The sequence below is a fragment of the Fusarium fujikuroi genome, chromosome FFUJ_chr05 (genome assembly GCF_900079805.1).
Source record: "Fusarium fujikuroi IMI 58289 draft genome, chromosome FFUJ_chr05".
Lineage (NCBI taxonomy): Eukaryota > Fungi > Ascomycota > Sordariomycetes > Hypocreales > Nectriaceae > Fusarium > Fusarium fujikuroi.
In genome coordinates, this window is record NC_036626.1 from 478397 (window position 1) to 497755 (window position 19359).

The 19359-nt window shown below is 47.0% G+C and overlaps 8 protein-coding genes; 4 read left to right on the forward strand and 4 right to left on the reverse strand.

Annotated features, from left to right (window-relative positions):
• Positions 1–38: 38 nt before the first annotated feature.
• On the reverse strand, positions 39–2501 carry FFUJ_06893 (uncharacterized protein; the record flags this gene model as incomplete). XM_023577085.1 has 6 exons in its annotated part: positions 39–632; positions 683–816; positions 867–1423; positions 1471–1825; positions 1873–2026; positions 2100–2501. 6 exons carry the CDS (start codon positions 2499–2501, stop codon positions 39–41), a joined length of 2196 nt encoding a protein of 731 aa, XP_023430209.1.
• Positions 2502–4422: 1921 nt separating this feature from the next.
• FFUJ_06894 (uncharacterized protein) lies at positions 4423–4888 on the forward strand (the record flags this gene model as incomplete). XM_023577086.1 has 4 exons in its annotated part: positions 4423–4485; positions 4543–4622; positions 4672–4728; positions 4780–4888. The coding sequence occupies 4 exons, from the start codon at positions 4423–4425 to the stop codon at positions 4886–4888; spliced, it is 309 nt and encodes a 102-aa protein (XP_023430210.1).
• A 617-nt stretch (positions 4889–5505) lies between these two features.
• FFUJ_06895 (uncharacterized protein) lies at positions 5506–7340 on the reverse strand (the record flags this gene model as incomplete). XM_023577087.1 has 2 exons in its annotated part: positions 5506–6357; positions 6411–7340. The coding sequence occupies 2 exons, from the start codon at positions 7338–7340 to the stop codon at positions 5506–5508; spliced, it is 1782 nt and encodes a 593-aa protein (XP_023430211.1).
• Positions 7341–8978: 1638 nt separating this feature from the next.
• On the reverse strand, positions 8979–9734 carry FFUJ_06896 (uncharacterized protein; the record flags this gene model as incomplete). Its single annotated transcript, XM_023577088.1, has 1 exon — positions 8979–9734. The coding sequence occupies one exon, from the start codon at positions 9732–9734 to the stop codon at positions 8979–8981; it is 756 nt and encodes a 251-aa protein (XP_023430212.1).
• Positions 9735–12473: 2739 nt separating this feature from the next.
• On the forward strand, positions 12474–13790 carry FFUJ_06897 (related to integral membrane protein; the record flags this gene model as incomplete). XM_023577089.1 has 5 exons in its annotated part: positions 12474–12725; positions 12776–12812; positions 12864–13362; positions 13417–13484; positions 13537–13790. 5 exons carry the CDS (start codon positions 12474–12476, stop codon positions 13788–13790), a joined length of 1110 nt encoding a protein of 369 aa, XP_023430213.1.
• Positions 13791–13949: 159 nt separating this feature from the next.
• FFUJ_06898 (probable PTR2-Di-and tripeptide permease) lies at positions 13950–15985 on the reverse strand (the record flags this gene model as incomplete). XM_023577090.1 has 9 exons in its annotated part: positions 13950–14178; positions 14233–14479; positions 14534–14690; positions 14743–14992; positions 15049–15147; positions 15198–15489; positions 15544–15671; positions 15722–15777; positions 15839–15985. 9 exons carry the CDS (start codon positions 15983–15985, stop codon positions 13950–13952), a joined length of 1605 nt encoding a protein of 534 aa, XP_023430214.1.
• Positions 15986–16379: 394 nt separating this feature from the next.
• FFUJ_06899 (related to esterase/lipase) lies at positions 16380–17576 on the forward strand (the record flags this gene model as incomplete). XM_023577091.1 has 3 exons in its annotated part: positions 16380–16877; positions 16925–17222; positions 17278–17576. The coding sequence occupies 3 exons, from the start codon at positions 16380–16382 to the stop codon at positions 17574–17576; spliced, it is 1095 nt and encodes a 364-aa protein (XP_023430215.1).
• Positions 17577–18089: 513 nt separating this feature from the next.
• FFUJ_06900 (probable D-amino-acid oxidase) lies at positions 18090–19341 on the forward strand (the record flags this gene model as incomplete). XM_023577092.1 has 5 exons in its annotated part: positions 18090–18118; positions 18171–18290; positions 18337–18535; positions 18588–18991; positions 19041–19341. The coding sequence occupies 5 exons, from the start codon at positions 18090–18092 to the stop codon at positions 19339–19341; spliced, it is 1053 nt and encodes a 350-aa protein (XP_023430216.1).
• Between the last annotated feature and the right edge of the window lie 18 nt (positions 19342–19359).

A 19359-nucleotide genomic window follows, 5' to 3' on the forward strand; every position in this document is an offset into this window, starting at 1 on the left:
ATTCATGGTCTGATGGCTACTGGTTAGACAGATGGCTTTCAGACTACATCCACAGGAACTTCATGCACCTGAACCTGAACTACCTTCGCCGCCTTCACAGCTTGCTGTGGCTGAGATGTAGCAACACCGCCCAGGAAGGTGTTATCAAGGACATCGTTAGAAAACGTCCTCTTGATATCCCCAAGAGTCCATCCATGTTTCTTGCCGATAGCAGCCATCAGCGCCTGAAACTCTGCAATCTCCTCCTTGTAATCCTCCTTGACTAGCTTCTCCACCCAAGGCTTACCGCCAACCTTGTACATATACCATTCCTTAGCCCAATGAGGCTTCACCACCACGGGTTTGCCTTCGTTCGTCTTGTAGCTCGTCCACTTGTCAAGGACTTGTTGTGCATAAGGAACCCAGATGTCAGATACAGCCTCTAGAGTCAGGATACCGATGGCGCATGTTCCGAGCTTGTTGCCTCGCTGTGGCGCGAGAGTCACTTCGCTGGAACCCATTATGCGCATCTCCATTGGCATGCGCATAGGGGATGTTTTGGCGTTGGCGTAGCATGTCTTGATGACGTCCCACCAAGCACGTCTCACGTTAGTGTAGTCCCTCTCGTTGGGCTTGCCCTTTTTTGAGTCGAGCTAATAGTCACATTAGTTTCTGCGTTAACGCCAAAGAACGAAAGACTTACGGCCATCTCAACTTCCAGATTGCGTACTCGGATATTCTGGACGCCGCGTTGGAAATGAAGAGCATTAGGCAGTAGGGTTCTGATGCTCTTGTTGGTTCCTTTCACATCGTCGAAATTCTTCACTGCAAGCCAAGCTATTGCGACGTGTTAGCATTTTCCTCCCAAGTAGATGATCCGAACCTACAAAGGAGTGAAGTCTGGGTCTGAGGTGCAACCTGTAAAGCATGGATATGCTTTCCGATCTCCTGAGCCATGTTCATAATCGCGGTACTGGCAACTTGATACAAAGTCTTTGCGTTGCTGGGATAGTTGACCACGTTTTTAGTGTCAGAATCAGTCTTCCAGGTATTAACCCAGACCTGCTGCGAGTAAGGAAACCAGAACCACTCTGCATAAAAGTCCTCATTCGCACGACGCTCAAACTCGCGGACATTAGCATCCTTTTCAGCTTGGGTGCGCCCTTGGCGAAGGGGAGCAGGGATATCCGAATCCTTCATCTCGGGCGGTGGCGGGATAGCGTCGATAACGTCAAGTTTGACTGGACGCATGACGGCGGTGCACATGGCGTCGCATTCAAAGGTGATGTAAGTGACGACACCGAGAAGACCGAAACAGCCACTTGCGGCCTTGAGAAGCGTGGGGTCGGACATGTTGACGAATCGTTCTTGGCCGTTGACGTCGATGTAGTCGATTCGTCGGACAAGGTCGCTCAAGGTTGGGTTGTTGATGCCCGCGCCGTGACTACGAGCGTTAGTTCCAAAACCTAAAGGTTTCACTCGGGAACTCACCAAATTGTAGCATTGCTACCGCCAAAGGTTATCTCGACCTCAATAATGTTCATAGGTAGAGTAACATTTCCCGTGTTGATGCACCATCGTCGGAACTTTTCATTCGTGGTCGCCGTGCCTACCTGGACATACTTCCTGCCATTCTTCAGAGCTGGAGCTCCTACGAATTTGGGGTCTGTGATTACGTTGATCGCGTTGAGTTCTGTATCCTTGGGCTGAAAGAGGTTGGTAGGAACCGAGGTGAGATTGGGCAACCGGCTTGCGTTGGTCTCAGTCAAGGTGGAGATTAACACATCGCCATTGGTAGACTGGCCAGCCTTGTTACTCCTCCCGAAAACAGGTGCCCATGAGTGCCCTGGATACGGTCAGTTGATAGGGCGATTGGCAAGACCAGAAGCTTACGGAAGCCGGCAACACGAATGCCTTTGTTCTTGGCAACAGCATCACGAACAATCTCGATGATCTCGGCGACAGTTTCGGGGTAATACGTAACCGTGGGCGTATTCGTGACAGTACGGCCCCAATCCTGAAAGGTCAAATCCTTGGTTTCCTTGCCCTGTAAATGTTAGAGATAGAGCGCACAAATATTGGAGGAGAATACGAGCCTTGGTTTTGCCGGGAGGAGTCACCTGCTGCGCCATCAAAGAGAAGGTTTGAACGTGAGAGCTGGCATCTGAGGCTCCAAGCTCCAAAGGTGCAACCTCCTTGATAGCTTCACCAGCTTCCTCAGCAGTCTTATCACCATCGATGAAAGCCTCAAGAACCTTTCGCGTCTCGTCAGGCAATTGAGCCATAACGCCGTTGTATACCTCCTCATGCTTGGAATCTTTAAAGACTCCTAGGATTCGTCGATGGAACTCTTCCTTGGTGACATCGACATTGGTATTGTACCAATCATCAATCAGCTCGGGAAGATGTGGCAACTCATCGGCGCCCAAGTCAGATTTGGGATCTCTCACGAGATCACCGAGGTGCTCGATCTTCTCTTGCAGTGTCCTTTCAGACGGTGGAGTCTGCGTGGCTGTCGACATGGTGTTTGTATATGCTCTAGTCAATTGAAAAACGAATTCAGGTGGTCCTTTGACTATTGAGCACAGCTAGTGGTGGGTGTAAGCTGAGGGACACATCGCATTTATATTCATGGCCCATTTTCCCATTTAATTGCCACAATATCTCTCTTTTTTCAGCTTTATCATTCTGGCACAACGACGGTTTAGCCCCAAAGGTGGGCCAGATCAATAGCGGCGAAAGGCCCGGGCCTAGACTTGCGGGGATTAGTAGCTCATAGGAAGAAGTACGAAAATCAGAAATGTGATAAGATCGTTACCAGTGAAGGAGGGCGCAGACCAACAATAACTATTGGCTACGCAGGTTTCTTCAAAGCGGAACTATATCCTACTGGCCCGCGAATCTGATCGAGGCGTGATATGCAAGTCAGATATGGGAGGGGTAACTTGATGGCTGTGAGATTTGGCGTTCATAGTCGGTTCGAGACCCAGAAAGTGGCTGGCTGACAATAACGCGAGCGTTTGATGCGGTAAGGCTTCGTTATTCGCGTCCCTCTGGGAGCAAGAAAACACCGGGCCTTGATATGGCGTGTCAAAATAAACTCAGCAAAAGATATCCTAAATTCATCTAAATTTACCCAAAGCTTTTTGTCATTTGCGATTAAGGTTCTGTGTTTTCTTTCCTCACCTAGGCTTCCTAGAAACAGGTGAGACAGTAAGATGGAGCATTCCAGAGTTTCCCCATCAGCCAAAGATCGCTAAAACGGTCTGTATGATACTCAGGGAACTGTGCTACTCAGCAATATTGCCGTATCTTCAGCTTGGCCCATGTTGTAATTCACCCACTTGCCACTATTCTCTTGACAGTTGTACATACCAACGCTAGCATTTCGTGGAGCTCGTAAGTGTAGTTACTCTTAGCTACCTGGTCTAACCCTGGCCCTCCACCTATTACACTTTTAAGTTCTGCAATTGCGGACCGATCTACCACTAGAAGCTTATTCCTGAGCTTATATAAGTCCTGTACTACTATAATTATTTCCCTTTCCGATTAAAAATGGTATAGGCCTGTATTCTTAGGGTGTGAACCTCTGGATTACACGGTCCTAGCGAGATAATAGGCATGTCAATGATCAGAACACTGGAACAGAGGTGCAAACGTTTCTTTGAGCATTTTATTTGGCCACGTCTACTAATCGCAATCAGAATGTATTGAGAGATGGCGCCTGTAGGAAGTGCCGGCATGATCACCATCCAGCCGGGCCAGATCTCCTTCTTCTATGAAATGCGCGTTGCGTAAATTCAAGTATTTTCATTAACAAATGATTCGAGAACATGGCAACTCCGATCCTGACAAGACTGTGATTGAGGTTAATATACTGAAGAGCAGCTTGAAGACATACGTGAGCATAACCCTCTTCACCAATGTGAGCTGTAAGCTCTTGCGATTTGAGATAGCGAATAGAAAAGTAGTGTTTGGATAAACGACATCAAGAGATGCAAAGCCTTCCAAGTATTTCGCTTGCCAGCGACATTCATACTGAAATTTTGTTAACTGTAGTTGTGCGGAATGTTTCCGCTGCGAAAACGATAGTAAATGAATCCCAGCATAATCTAATGAGAAGCAGCGTGTTTCGGGCCATGCACGATGGGAACAGCGTAGTATTGACCTGATAAATAACCATCAGATTATGCGTAATGAGGCTAGCGTGGCAGATCCTCTTAAGCCACAGCGCCTATCCTTTGCTTCCGTTGCCATGATGAGATGCTCGGCAGCTGTTTGCCGCGACCCATGCTCCGTTTTCACTGCCGACTTCCAGTACCCTTGCCTGAAAACCTCGCTTATAAATGTCTTTATAGCCTCGCTGTATCCCTTTTTCTCATCATGCTTGTTAGTGACCCTGTTTAATCTTTCTTGTCAGTCGTACTACTTTATGTAACAGGGATGCAGATTATTGCCTTTATTTCCTACCTTGCTGTCGCAGCTGCTGCGACAGATGTGATCACCGTAAGTTTCTTTCACATCAGTTGGTTGGCGCCTAAGTAATGACTTATCCTTTGGCAGGCGAGGGTCTATAATCAGAAGAATCTCAAAGGTTCACACGAAGACGTCCATGGCTACGGGTGCGGCAATGTCGGATCCAGGTATGCTTTGTCTCAACAATCGAATATGGCTTCACTAATTCCCTAGTAGCAAGTTCAAAGTCAACAGCATCCACCTTCGTCGGAGCACGTTCTGCTACTTATATGAGTAAGATTCTTGTTGGTTTGCATCTGACTTACTGATGCTAATATTTCCTAGGAAGAAGAATTGCAAAGGTTCTAGCATTTATGTATCAAGAGACGTTAACGATCTGCACCTCGACACAGTGAACTCGGTCCATTGCGTCAATAATCCGGACAAGTCATAGGTCATTAAATCATCTCTCTAAGCGGCGTCCACCACAATATAGCATGCCCACCGTCTCTCGGGTAGAAACACGATCTTCTCCCAAAGTGCGCTGTCGATGCGAGAGTCATGAGACAATCTAGAATATGTCGTTTCTTATCCCTCATGTTTCCGTGTTAATCCCGCCTTGCTCGAAGCTGGCCTGATGCTCTCATGTGAACCTTGAAGACTGTGGGCATAATATGCATAGCATTGATGCGTCACTGGGAGAGAGATTTAATCTAGTTTCTCCAAGTGGTCCTGGAAAGTCAAGTCCTCGTATACCTCACCATGGCTTGATCTCAATCCAGATCTCAACTCACAGGTTACCTGCGCTCTAGCTTGAAATCTTGTGCCAAACCCACTTTATTCACATAATGCTTGAGTTCAAGTGCTAATATCACGGTGTGCACGCACCAGTAGAATGTGATATCATTTTGTAAAGAGCTCAATTGAAAGAACGTGATATTATGTGATGAGCTTAAAAACATGAGCTATTACAGATCTGCTTATTTGAGATTCCCCACTCTGGGACAAGTACTGAGCGTCTAGCCTGAGGACAGGAAGTCTGACCTGGTTCTCCTTGTCCGATCCCTATATTCAAAGGTGGCAATTATGGAAAAACTTTCTTGTTCTCTGACACCTGGGGCACGTATCTGGAAAGACCTTTCGCACATTTTGTTGCGGAGCGTAACCCGAATCGTCGTTGTTTGCAGAATCAAGAAGAGGGTCCACAGAACTGCCGACAGAAACCTGGCTTCTTGAGCTAGCCGAAGCTGGGGCCCTTATGGAACGCCCCGAAGGAGTACCCTGGGAGCTACAGATTGAAAGAGGAAGACCCATTGAGCTATATGTTGAGAGGCGACCTGAGCTGCGGGCTGAACTGCGGGCTGAAGGAGGACCTACTGAGCCTTGTACAGACCTTCCCTCGCTTGCCGTAAAAAGGACTGTTGAGGGTGTACTTGAAGGTGAGTAGGCAGAGATATCCTCAGTGTCCTCGGCATCCTCAGCATCCTCAGCATCCTCAGTATCTGAGTCTTCAGACGATTCAGATCCGCTTGAGATCTCAATAACTCGTGCAAGTGCTAAAGTCTGGTTCACTCGTGCTTTGGGATTATTGGGAGCCCTGGTAGCGTTGCGTGTTCCCCGAGTCTTGCCAAGTACGGTAGTTGTCCCCGCTCTGGTGTTCGTAGTAGAATCCTGTGTGATTTGGCTGGCAGATGGAGTACCTGGCTGTGAAGAGGACCCTTCTCTCAACCGGGCTCGTCTTTGTGGCATGCTCCGTGGAGTAGAATCGATGCTGCAGTGGGCTGCCCTCCAATAGTCGATAAACCCATTTATCTGAAGCTTGTATACCCGCATAGCCCAAGTATATGTGTTTTCGAGTATAAGCTGGAATTCCCTAATGTCTCGAATCTCAGTCATATCTCCCTCCCAGATCCGTTGCATCATCTAAGATAAATCATCATTAGAGCTTAGTTCCAGACCCTGGGCTTTGTACTTACATAACCTTGATCTTGTTTGCGGTAAGACATGTAAGAGCGCTCTTTATGGTAATACGCCATGAAGTCTTCTGCAAAGTACGTTATCCAGACACTGACCTTGGTGCCGACTGTAGTCACAGCTGGAATTGGAGGAATATGCGTCTGCTTGAGCAAGTCAACGGCATACCTCGCGGCAATCTGGTTCAACTTAACGGCGCACGCGCTAGCATTGAGTGCTTGGCAACAGACAGTCTCCCATTCTGCCAATCGCTGACTCTCATTCAGGGTTTTCTTGCCACTCTTACACTCAACAACTAGCCATGGATAGCACTTCAAATCTGCTTCGAGGGGTTCCTCATTGCCAAAAATCCTGAAAGGAGAGGGACGTAGGCCGTGCATATAGAGCCCTTTTAGAGTAGACCAGGAGAAATTCTCTACAAGAGATGACGCTGGTTCTTTGTTCCATTCCCGACCTCTGTGATCAGTGATTCGAGGTATAGGAGATTCGGCGGCCAAGTGGTATATCGGGAGATAGAAGACAAAGTCGGCCTTGGGAAGCGTTCTAATTGGATCCCCTTCCAACTTCTCTCTAAATGTTGTCCACAAAGCGTCGGTGCTAGTCCTTGCGGCGTCATAATAGTAGTTGCACCGTGAGACTTTGCGCGAAACACCTTGTGATCCCGAAGTATCTTTCAAAAGTACATCAAAGAAGTTCTGTCGAAAAAAGTCTTGCCAAGTCTTTTCGTCGTATCCGCCATCAAAATTGATTTTGGCCAAATACTGGATCTGGATACACTCTTCAGAGGGCGGGCCTTGGTCCTGGCATCCAAAGTCGAGCATTGACTGGCGAAGCGTTTCGACATGAGGGGGAACCGACATGTGGGTAAGGCTTTGCAAGTCTTCATCGTAGAAGAAGCCCACAGCAGATAGTTTGGAGCGTCTCCACGCCATTTATCTATGCGAATCAAGAGATGAGGAGATTCTAAGGATTTGTAATGGGGTAAGATGGTTAAGGGGTGTGTTGGATGGTATCTTCCTCTATTATATATGCACGGCAAGGTTACATTTGTTGGTTGACATACCTTAATCCCTGCTAGATGGTGGGTTAGTTTCTCAGGATGTCTTACTTTGCCGCGAAGCTGCAGCCGACTCGCAATCGCGAGCTGTGGACAGTTCTAGTAAATGAGAATGCAAGCGTTGGAAGTATTACTACCTTGACTTGATGTCTAATGGTCCATTGCAATTGAGCTTGTGTAGTTCAAATTCCATACTCTTTACTATCTTAGCCTCAAGCTGTCTCTATCCACAGCTGCGGTGTTCACTGCTAGGGTGGGATGGCGCTGGAGGCTAGTCCTTGTTTGCTGACATTCAGTGACCTCAAGCACAGGAGCTGAAACAGGGATTGACCAACGAGCAAATCATAAGCGTGTTGTCGCCCAAGACTAAGCCTTAACCGTTACGCTCGGCCTCTCCGCCATCTCCGCGGGTCTAGCGTGGGAAATAGCGCTCAGTCTCTGGTCAGAGAATCTGCAATGGAGATTGCGACTTACCAGGTACCATGTTCAAAACGTGACGTTGGAATTAGAGCTTGAGATGTCGCGGGGTCGTTCGACTTGACAGGACTATATGGCAGGCTTCTGGGACCTTCTAGCAAAGTACCTTGTTCCTTGTAAGATGCACCGTTTGGCGTATGTAACAGTGATGGCACTTGTGAGCTAGATGTGTTGTTTGTCGTTCAGACCAGTGGATAAGAGCGAAAGCCTAGGACCATTATTCTAAATGATGAAAACATTTCTGTAGACTAGAATAGACTTTCCAACCCTTGACGCTAATCTCTCCTAGTTGAGTAGTTTCCTTTGTCTATATGGCTCTAAGCCAGGAGACTCGGTTCTCAACTCGTATTTGCTGCAGTGACACTCTGTTGACCACATGATGCAGACCCAAATGATGAACGGCATCCCCATGAGACGTTATATCCTCCATGAACAGCTTTTTGTCAACTGTGAGCACTCTCCCAGTGTATGTGACGGCTACTTCCTCCCAAGTCTCAAGAGTCTTTGGCTCCAGCCTCATATCCCGTGTGCCTTGCCAGCATATCGAACCATGAGCTCGACGATAGGTAAATGCACAAGCTTCTCTTCTTTCTCCGTGCCATATCGTCAGTGTCTGAAGCTCAGGCATGTTGAGTGCGACTTTTGCGGCAGTTTGGAAGAGCTTGTTGGTCTGACGGACGCTATCCGTGACGATACCCCGGGCTGTCAATGTGAGAGTTCTCAGCCGAGGCCATCTCCAACTTGATAGGCATGCGTCGAAGAAATGGTGAGCATCGATCATGAACGCGACGGAAAGATGCTCGAGCCGCTGACTTCTCATGGCAGATGCCGCGCCCAGCACACTAAAAGGAAGTCTGACTCGTTCTGGATTTAGGTATGCTGAAATGCCTCTACCAAGAGCATATAGTTCCAGAAAGTTCTCATTGAAATCTTCGAATATGGTGACTTTTTTAACACCTGCTGGGATGCGGTGGATCGTGTTTACAAAGCCTATTATTCATTCTGTCAGTGCTGTATCATCATTTTGTGGTATTGATTACTTGCCTATATCCGAGACTTGCTGTACTGCGTTCATGTGTGACTGCCACGGTTCGTAGCTGATCTCCTCCAGGTTTGGCAACCTTGACCAAAGATACTGTAAAATTTCAGGATTGAGTTGCTGACGGCACTGGCGGCGTAAGACAAATTTAGTCACGGCATTGACCGAAGGGAGACTCTCCCGAAATCTCAACTCAGATAGTCCAAAAGGGCGTCGTAGAGCATCGTCTGGAGGCGCTTCAGTGATAGTACCTTCAAACCACCCGTGATCGGGATCGTGGATGGGATCGTCACTAGACTCTTGACACTCGAATTTATCTTCGCCAGGAGCTCCGAAGTAACTATTCTTTAACCAGTGCTGCGAGTCGCTCGGACAGTAAACATTAAGTTCCAGAGTCAAAGGCTCCCTCCAGGTTATCAAGACGGAGAATAGCCTAGTGATGGCTTCTCTCAGGATTCTTGCAATGGAATATGACAATGTTTTTGACTCTCTCTTTCGGCATGCTCGACAGGTATATCCATTGAGCTTTATATTGAGCCACAGATGCTTAATCAGCCCTTTATAGTGGTCGTTGAGCTGTTCGAGGCGGTCGAGACACTCGGGGTGAAGTCTGATATGAGAAAAGGTCCTCTGTTCAATGAAAGTTCGCCATTCATTGGAGACGGAAGCCAAGTGTGCGGTCCCTTTGTGCGCTATGAGGGTCTCCAAGATCATCCAGCGGATCTCGGCAGGTAACGAGTGCCAATGGGCCATTCTATCGGCGTTTCTTGCTGGACGGAAGGTGAAGTTTGGTCGGGTTGATGGAGATCGCAATGTGATGAGAAGCCGAAAAATATCTCGTTACTAGGAGAGTTCCGCGCGTTGACCTACTGAGGGGCATCGTGTCCTTAAAAATAATATTCATCGTGCACAAACATTTAAAGCTACGGTGTTAGGCCATGGCTTTAGTTAGTAGAATATCATAACAAAGTTTCTAGGTATATTTATGCTATAGTAATTGGTCAAGCACTTTGACATAATGTCTAAACTGTGAACTGGATCTGGTATTGGTGGTTGATACATCTGGCCGAGAGCATATACCCAGGACAATGAACTTAGTTAGGACGGCATCGTATTTCTTCACCATTCACGGTTCTTCATATTAGCTTCCACCCTAAATTCTAACCTTGTGGCCAGCAACCGGCCAGGTAGCATGTTAAGTTCGAATTTGAGAGGATTGGCGTGATACCTATATTGCAGGCTCTAAATCTAGTCAATAAGAGCATGCAAGTACCCCATGAGTAGGTATCATGTAGAACCTAGTCTACCAGGAAACTACGCGATCACTAAGGGTCACAATTACAGTAGTACGAGTCACCTGCAGCTAAGTTAGTAATCAGGAACTCCCCACAGATTCTAGGGCATCTCTTACCTTTCTGACTGCAAGTCTCCTTGTGTTGCTCATCAGATCCCGCAGCGCCCATTTCCTTGAGACTTTTGATGCAGTCATCACAGTTGCTAATCTTCATGCCGTAGCCGGCATAGTACTGCTGGTTCCTAGTGGTGCAGCCAGTGTAGCATGGGGCACCAGCTCCACCAGCAGGCTGGCCAAAACATTCGCCCGTGCACAGCTGGTTGTTCCTAGCTACACAGTCGTTATAGGAACCTCCCAGGCAGTTGTTGTTCTCGCCGGCTTCGTGTGGAGCATTACACTTGCCGGCCAAGGCGGTTGGGGCCGAAGACGCGAGGAGGAGGGTAATGAGAGTCTTTTATCATCAGCTGAGGGACTGTTTGGGATACAGGTGATGTGTACCCAGGCAGAGTGCATGGTGATGGATTCCTTCGAGTCGCGAGATGTAAAAGATGATCTGAAGCAGACTTAGTGGTGTGAGTTGATGAGTCTGAATACTTGGAAGACAGAGAGCGGCAGTTATAGTGATATTTTGCATCTCGATTTCATTTCATCATCAAAAGCTGACCCATAAATGTATTCCATGACATCAGGATGAATACAACGGTGAATCTCGCTCCACGAGGCATACGGAAGATATGTAGTTGGTGCCTTGATCAACAAGTTATTTTCTAGGTAATTTCCAATGCGCTTGGTGGACCAAGGTGAGGTCAGCTAGGGACAAAAGGCTTACCATGCGTCCAGCTTCGATAAATCTTAATGATGGGTCCATTGGCACGCGTCATATAACATGAGATTTACGGGAGCGGGAGCAAGGGTTTCGATCCGTCCATATTGATCGACAGTCAGATATAGCAATTAGGCTTTTGAAAGTGTCAGAATACGTCTGACGCTTGAGTCCACTTTCACGTTATCAACCCGGATTTTCATGCAGGGCAGAGGTTTTCTGACAGATCAAAACTAAGAGTGGGTTGATATTCGTTCCAAAATTATCTGTAGAGGCGCAAACAGAGCCAATTTTGTCAGCTTCTATGATTGATTTGCGATTATTTAATGAATTGATTGGAATTTTATTCTTTTCTAGGTTATAAGGCTAGGTCACATTTGCACCACCGACAGTCTGTTACTCTTTTGAAAGGATTTGTAGACGAAACGGCCACTCTACCTACCTTAGTTTATACTACTTTCAACTGCTCTGGGCCGCTTTGAACTACCAAAAGTACTTCAAAGCATATAAATCTATTCAGTTCCACTTCTTCAGAGCAGCGCGAGCAACATCCCGGGTCAATCTGCACGGCTTATTCTGATTAAACGGTTCTCCATGCCAACGCGCCGTAGTTCCTAAGCCGTTTATTGACCCACAACATGATATTTTAGTGCCTCAAGACCTGGTGTGACGGGGTTCAAGTCTATCTACCGTCTTGCGGGCGCTGGTTGATCTGCACGCCTCTGTTCACTGGAATGGCATGACGAATTTCTACGCCTCTTTCTCTAGATATTGGCCCGGCTTTGTACACACTAGATATTATTGGTAAATATAAGCTTTCTTTATACAGCCATATGATTGATCGAACTAGTTCGTATCCGCCATTAAGCCACGATTCAGATCTCGACTCCTGGCGTGTTACCAAATCCGGCGTTCAATCGCCGACTATAGAAAGCCACGGCGTTATCATCCGGAGCATTTGTCACGAACTGCAATATGCTATAATGTGGAAGGTGTTACCGGTCTTTCTTTCTTTCTGTTTATTCCCTCCTGCGGCCTGAACTTTGTTCAATCATCTCAACCTCTGCCGAAATGTCCAAGGCTCGTCACATGCCCAGTCTTCTTTCTCTCTGTGTCTGGATTTATTTATTCTGTGATGTTTTCGCTCAGTCAAGTAGTTCAATAAGCGATGTACCTGAATGCGGTGTCAGTCCATCTTCTCCCCCTTTCTGTCTCTCTATTTGTCGTTAACGGATAATCTCAGGTCAAATGCGCACTTGAGAGTTTCAGCGACTCGGAGTTTTCGACCAAAACTCAAGCCGAACTATGCCACGATAAAGCGTTCGCCAGGGTGCTGGGGGATTGCGTGGCAAAACGATGTCTTTTTGGTGAAACGATGGGTAATAAACGACTTCACATTCGGGCAGCATTTCATGAGCTTCAGGCTGTTAACAATAGTAACACAGAATTTACACGGACTTCCAAAGAGGCATGCGGCATTCCTCCGATGAACCAATACGTCGAGTTCCAAGTCACTGGCATAATCATGACGACGCTGGCCTTTGTCTTTTACATCCTGCGAGTTACATGCAAAATCCTTGGGCCGACTTTTTGGGGCATAGACGATACACTTATTTCAGTATCAGCAGTAAGAGCAATAGATTTCATTAGACAAGAGTTTTCACTGATTTTTACCAGGCCGTTTTGAGTCCTATTTGCGTGTTCTACCAATTATGTCAGTGGAAACCGAGGCTATCATAGGATCTTGCTCACTCATTATCAACAGTGCTAGAACAGGGTTTAGGCAAAGATTTTGAAAACCTGTCGCATCGCCAAGTAGCAACGTTCTTCAGAGTAAGCACTAAGCTTCGGTTCTTAGCTCGTTATTCTAAGACTCAGTACTTCTTTGCATTCGGACTACTTTACCACATTGCCCTAACATGTATAAAAACCTCCATTTTACTTTTGTATCTTCAGATCTTCCCAGACGAAACCTTCCGGAGAGTGGTCAAGTGGACTGTGGCATGCAATGCCCTGTTTGGACTGACATTTGTAGTGCTCACTTTGATACAAGCACCCGTGCTCTTGGGTATATGGAAGGCATGGGAAGATAAGACGATCGGCGAGAGTATGCATTACATATCGTGGCCATCGCTGGTGCAGGCTTGTTTGAATCTAGCCCTGGATATCTGGATGCTTATCTTGCCGATTTCTCAGTTATACAAAATGGGGCTGAAGATCCGTAAGAAGCTAGGTGTAATAGCAATGTTTAGTGTTGGCATATTGTGAGTAAAAATAACTTGGTACTGTAGTAGAAACCGCTAACTTGTTGCATTCAGCTTGACTATTGTTTGTGCTCTCAAGCTATATAAAATGGTAGAGTACATTACCGATATAAGCAAGTCAAGTGAGAACAAACCAATCCCTGCATGCTTTTATGTACTGACATATTATGTTAGCCCAAAACGGAAACGATGTCATCTTCTGGTCTTACATCGAACTCTGTGTGGGAATCACGGTATCTTGCATGCCTCATACACGCCAGCTTACACGAGCGGTGCTGCATAGGTTGCAATCGAATGGATGTGGTATTAGGAGCTCTGGGAGCGATGGTCCCTTCATCACACGGTCTATTGAAACAATAACCCAGGTTTCGTCTCCTCTGGATACAGTAGTTCTTCATGATGAAGGAAATCTTCTTACGAAATCATAGTGGGGTGACATAAGAAATGAAGCGGGAGATAAATATGTTGCTAGCGTTATTTTACTATATCAAGGAATTTAATAATAGTTAGAATCTTTGTATAGTCTTGAGCCTTAATTTTAAAGCAGCTATCATTTCAAGGTATTCATCTATACACTCTTATAAATTCTAGTTCCCTAAACTACCTTCGATAACAATCTCATCTCGGGAAAGATGTTGCTTCCGCCCTTTATAGAAGCAAGCGTAAAATGCGCAGCCAGCAATGAATCCAGAAATTCCTACAGCTCCATACATCCACACGAGATATGGGTCCTGGGAAACTGCGCCGAGTGCAATGCAGATCGCGGCAGCAACAGCGATGGTCAGCCAGAACAGAGCTGAGATGACAGATCGGAGGCTGGAAGGTCTTGGTGAGTACACGCATAAATGTGCAAGGAATATGTAGGCTTACTTCTTGGGGGCTTGAGTAAAGGCTAACTCGAGACCTGTGATGATAACAAAGGCTTCAGACAACGCCACCAGGATATATGACGGAGCCTGGATCCAAACGTGGATGCTGTTTGGTGGTGATTTGTAGATGTAATGTTGAAGAACGCATGCGTATGCCATTGAGACCGAGGCGAACATGAAACCCATGAAGATGCGGGTCACCGGGTCAAAGTCGATTCTATGCTTTCGCAGGAGGGGGTATACAATCACTAGAACGTCTTGTTAGGAATAGTAGATGAAGAGGCGTTCTAAAGGTAACTTACAGTCGAGGAAAGGAATGAAGAAGCAAAGAGCGATAGGGTCCAGATTCTGGAGCAGATCATTGGGTGTTCCGTGAAGAGCCATGGTACCAGCTTGAGAGATGAGGTTGTTCCACATCTGGTTCCAGCATATAAAGTAGAACGGGAAGAACAGGAACATCTGGACGCTGCTGTAAGTATTCATGCTGAAAATCATGAAACGGGTCACATACCTTGCAGCTCTTGAGTCCCCGCTGCACATCTCCGACATACTCATCAGTGTATCTCTCTTGACTGGCCAATGGGTACTTTTCGTTGTGGCCTGTTGCTCTAAGGGCTGACGGTCGTGCATTATTGAACCCCTTTTCCTTGATAGCGATGCTAGTTGTGCGGCACGCATCGAGAATAGCTGAGCCAACTGGGGGGACGCGGATATACTTGTTTCGGCCTGAGATGAAGACAGCGGCGGAAATAAGAATGGCACTGTTTGAGATCATTAGATTGCGGAGATATAGCTGGGTCAAAGACATTGGACTCACATCAATGGGACCAAGTACGCCAGCCAGAAAGAATGGTGAGCTTCTACGTTGACTGTGATGAGTGGTGAAAGAGCTCCAATGTTGACAACCCAGTAAAACCTGACGTTGATTAGCGTTTAAATATCCCAGAATGAGTAAGCGTGTCTTACCACATGAAGAGTCTTTGCACAGTGAGCTCTGGATCGACGATGACTTCCTCGCCTGACTTGAGTGTCTTGAGAACGGGATGCGAATGCTGATACTGCTCAGCACACATAGGCGTAACGTTGGCCTTAATTCCTCCAGTACCCAGGCCAATGGTGATCATAGCAGCGATGAGACCTCCAAGACCGGCATTGTGAAGGAGGGCTGTAGGTGTTGAAGTCGAAACGAGAATGACGAGGCCGATAACATAGATGACGCATGCGCAGCAGATGGCTCGGAATTTACCGAGATACTGGTCTGGGTATCATGAGTTAAATGTACCAATTGAGTGAGGTTGAGTAAGAGACTTACCAGCGACTATGGCACCGATAACTGTTGAAGCGTAGGCCCAGAACTTGAAGAAGTTGCCGAGGGCTGTTGCGACAGCTTGACCCTTTCCAAGGGCACCTGGCAGATCCGAATTGGGGTCGTATGGGTTGCTTAGCACTGTTAGTATCACAAGAGGTGAAGGATCATGGTGCTGACAAACTTGATGTAATTCTGGATAGGTCCAGAGAGACCAAAGTAGGTAAATCGCTCACCGAGCTACATGGAGTCAGTCACTTCAATTTCCATCTCTAAATCTTTCAGGGGTCTTTGACCTTACCTCGACAGCTAGAATCAACAACGCGATCTTGGGCAACTTATCAGGAACCCTCCTCAAACCTTGCCACTGCTCCTCCCGTCCCGCAATGCTCTTAGCATCGCCAGCATTGCTCTCAATCTTCTTCCCCATGTTAACTTCAGTCGTCATATTCTCAAACTGAGTCGAGGTAATAAAGAGATGATTCGACTCTCGAATGATGGTGGATTCTTCATTTCTCGGGATGTGATGCCCGGTATATAAACATCATGAGTTGGAGAAACTTACCCCAGTGGCAGACCCATTCTGCTGGGAACCCTGCTGGGAGATAACGCGGGGTCGTCGCTGTGGGCTCTGATAGGCGGCGTTTGACGGCCTATCTGGCGCTATCTTCCCAGATAGCGTGGTTGATCGGCGTTGAGAACGCCGCCAATCAGAAGTGATACCGATGATGGAGGCGGTTTAGATGGGAGATAAAATAAGTATTCTCGAAAAAAGAGCGTCTTAATGGAATTTATCTAGTGAAGTTTATTGATTTTCTGCTACCATCTTGTTTACCTTGGCCATGTCTTATACTACGACAGCAATTGAAGAGGTAACAGCCTCGTTTCCCAGCCTCAAGCGTTTGGAAATACAGCCAGATGAATACCCAGGTCTTGACCCAGAATGGCGGAAACTATGGAACACGCATGGAAGTTCTATGATTCGAGCTGATGAAGTCGGAATTGAGGAGTATCGCCTGAGTCCAGCAAAGTACAGCTTCACATACCCAACGTACAAAGGCCCTGAAGTCTTTCATGTTGAGGATAGACAAATCCCAGTGACGAAACCAGAAGGCTTGATCACTGTGAGGATCTATACTCCGGAGGGGCCTGGACCGTTTCCTGTGCATCTGAACTTTCACGGCGGAGGTTGGGTATTGGGAGGACTTCAATCTGAGGCGGCATGGTGTCGACATATGTGCAACAAGGCATCCATCAAAGTCATTGATGTTGATTATCGCATGGGCCCGGAGTACAAGTATCCAACAGGCATATATGACTGCTGGGATTCTGTGAAATGGGTAACACCAAGCTATTCTTTAATAAGGACATTTCTAACTGTTTGCAGGCCATAAATAACGCGACTGAGCTTAACATCAAACCGAAGAGTGTCTCATTCGGTGGTCTTTCTGCAGGTGGTCACATGACTGCTGTTCTGGGCCACTTTGCTCGCGAAGAGGGCATCGACATCAAGTTACAGCTCATGATTGTCCCAGCTACAGATATGCGCTACTGCAGCTCTAAGATAAAACAACTCACTGCAGAGAACTGTCCATATGAGAGTGTACTGCAACTGAAGGACGTTCCATGGGGACCTCTCGGGCGAGAACAATGGTTCTTGAGATATTTCGTCAGCGAGGATGCTGGTAAGCATAACCACGGATATTCTAACGACAATGTAGTACTGACGGAACTTGATAGACGAGCTTGAGGAAAAGCTGAACAGTGAGTGGATCCTCACACCAGTAATTGCTCCAAACTTCGAAAACCTTCCGCGGGCGCATATCGTCACTGCGGAGTTTGACCTGGAAAGAGATGAAGGAGAGTATTATGGGCAAATGCTGAAGGGTGGTGGGAACGAGGTCACCACGAAGCGCTATGCCGGTTGTCCTCATGCTTTTGCGCACTACAACCATCCAGAAAGGGGATTGGCTAAGGCTTTTGAGTTCATTGAAGATACGGCCGAGCTATTGAGAAGTGTCCATGAGATAAGTTCATAGACCACGCGATCTCCATGATGGCATTATATTGTGAACGATTTGTAAGCCATTGATCGTTGAACTGCTCTGAATTAAAGTCTCATTTGCTTGGAAGCCGGTGCGACTGACTACCCTACAGCGCTGAGGCTGATATTGAGGATACGTTAGAGTGAATTGTTATTCGCTTAGTTGCTTTTTCTTCTTCTTTATTACAAACAATTTCGCCAGTCGCCGCTGATAATTATTGAGTCATCGTACGATTCATATCTCTAGATTCAGCAATGTCTCTGTGGGGATGTTTCCCGCGGTCAAACTGTGCCAACGCCACCAATCATGTGCTACGCCGATGGAGATGAACCAGGGTTGGCCGAAGCTAGGCGAAACCGGACTTGTCCGCGGCTGTCAGTCGGTATCGTGAAAAGATCAATAACCTAAAGATAAAACTCGAGCGCCCTCCTTACAGGAGTAAATTCCTCAATTTAATCACGATTCCAATTGAGAATTATCTATCGATTTTATACCTGAAGATAAAGAATGGCGTCTGATAGCATTGTCATCGTCGGGTAAGTCGCCCTCTCAAAACTTCGAGTCCTGACTAACAAGGATCCAACCAAGGGCGGGAATCATAGGTCTCGATGTCGCTCTCGTTCTCTCCCAACAAGGGTATGGGAAGAACATCACAGTCATAGCCGAATACCTCCCCGGCGACACTTCACCATCATACACATCTCCTTGGTAAGTCTCTCGCTCCTTCAACCCGTGCTATGTACTAACAGACCAGGGCTGGCTGCAACTTTTCCGCCATTTCTGGCACTGATGCCAACGCGATAAAATGGGATCGCCACGGCTATGCGCACTTGAAAAAGCTAGCTGCAGAAGACTCTGAAAAGTCTTTCGTCAAGAGGACGCCGTCAATTGAGTTTTGGGATGACAATGTGCCGCATGACAAGATAAAGGCTATGGCCGATTATCTCGATGACGTGAGTCAACATTAAGGTCATTGACTACAAAAAAGGTTCTGATGGATCCCAGTTCCGAGCAATATCTGCACAAGAGCTTCCCGAAGGCGTCAAGTTCGGATGTGCATTCACAACTTTGACTGTCAACGCGCCAGCTCACTGCCTGTATCTGTACAACAGACTAAGAGAAGAGTTTGGCGTGCGGTTCATCCGACGAAAGCTCGGAAGCATCCATGAGGCGTATAATAACCCTGCTACGAAACTTGTCTTCAACTGCACCGGCAACGCACCAAAGACGCTAGCAGGCGTGCAAGACGCGAAGTGTTATCCCACTCGTGGTCAAGTTCTGCTTGTGAGGGCATCTCATGTCAGTACCAACGTCATGCGTCACGGCAAGGATTACGAGACATATGTCATTCCGAGACCTGGGTCAAATGGAAATGTCATTTTGGGAGGATACATGCAAAAGGGCAATGAGTAAGCGTTTCGGTTCTACAGCTTGGGATACGACTGACACAACGAATAGTGACAGCGCTACGTATTCATCCGAGAGCGAGTCTATCCTCCAAAGGACAACAGAACTAAGCAAAGAGCTGCAGCAGAAGGAACCTGAAGTTTTGGCTGCATTCGCGGGTATGCGACCGTCTCGCGAAGGTGGCGCAAGAATCGAACGTGATGAGATCCCCATCAATGGAGAAAGACGCATAATTGTGCATAATTATGGTGCTGGTGGTACAGGCTTTCAAGCTGGTTACGGTATGGCATTGGATGCCGCCAAGAGCATCGAGGATGTTCTGAGCACCCTTCCTACCAGGTCATTATTGTAAACAGAATTATATAGATCT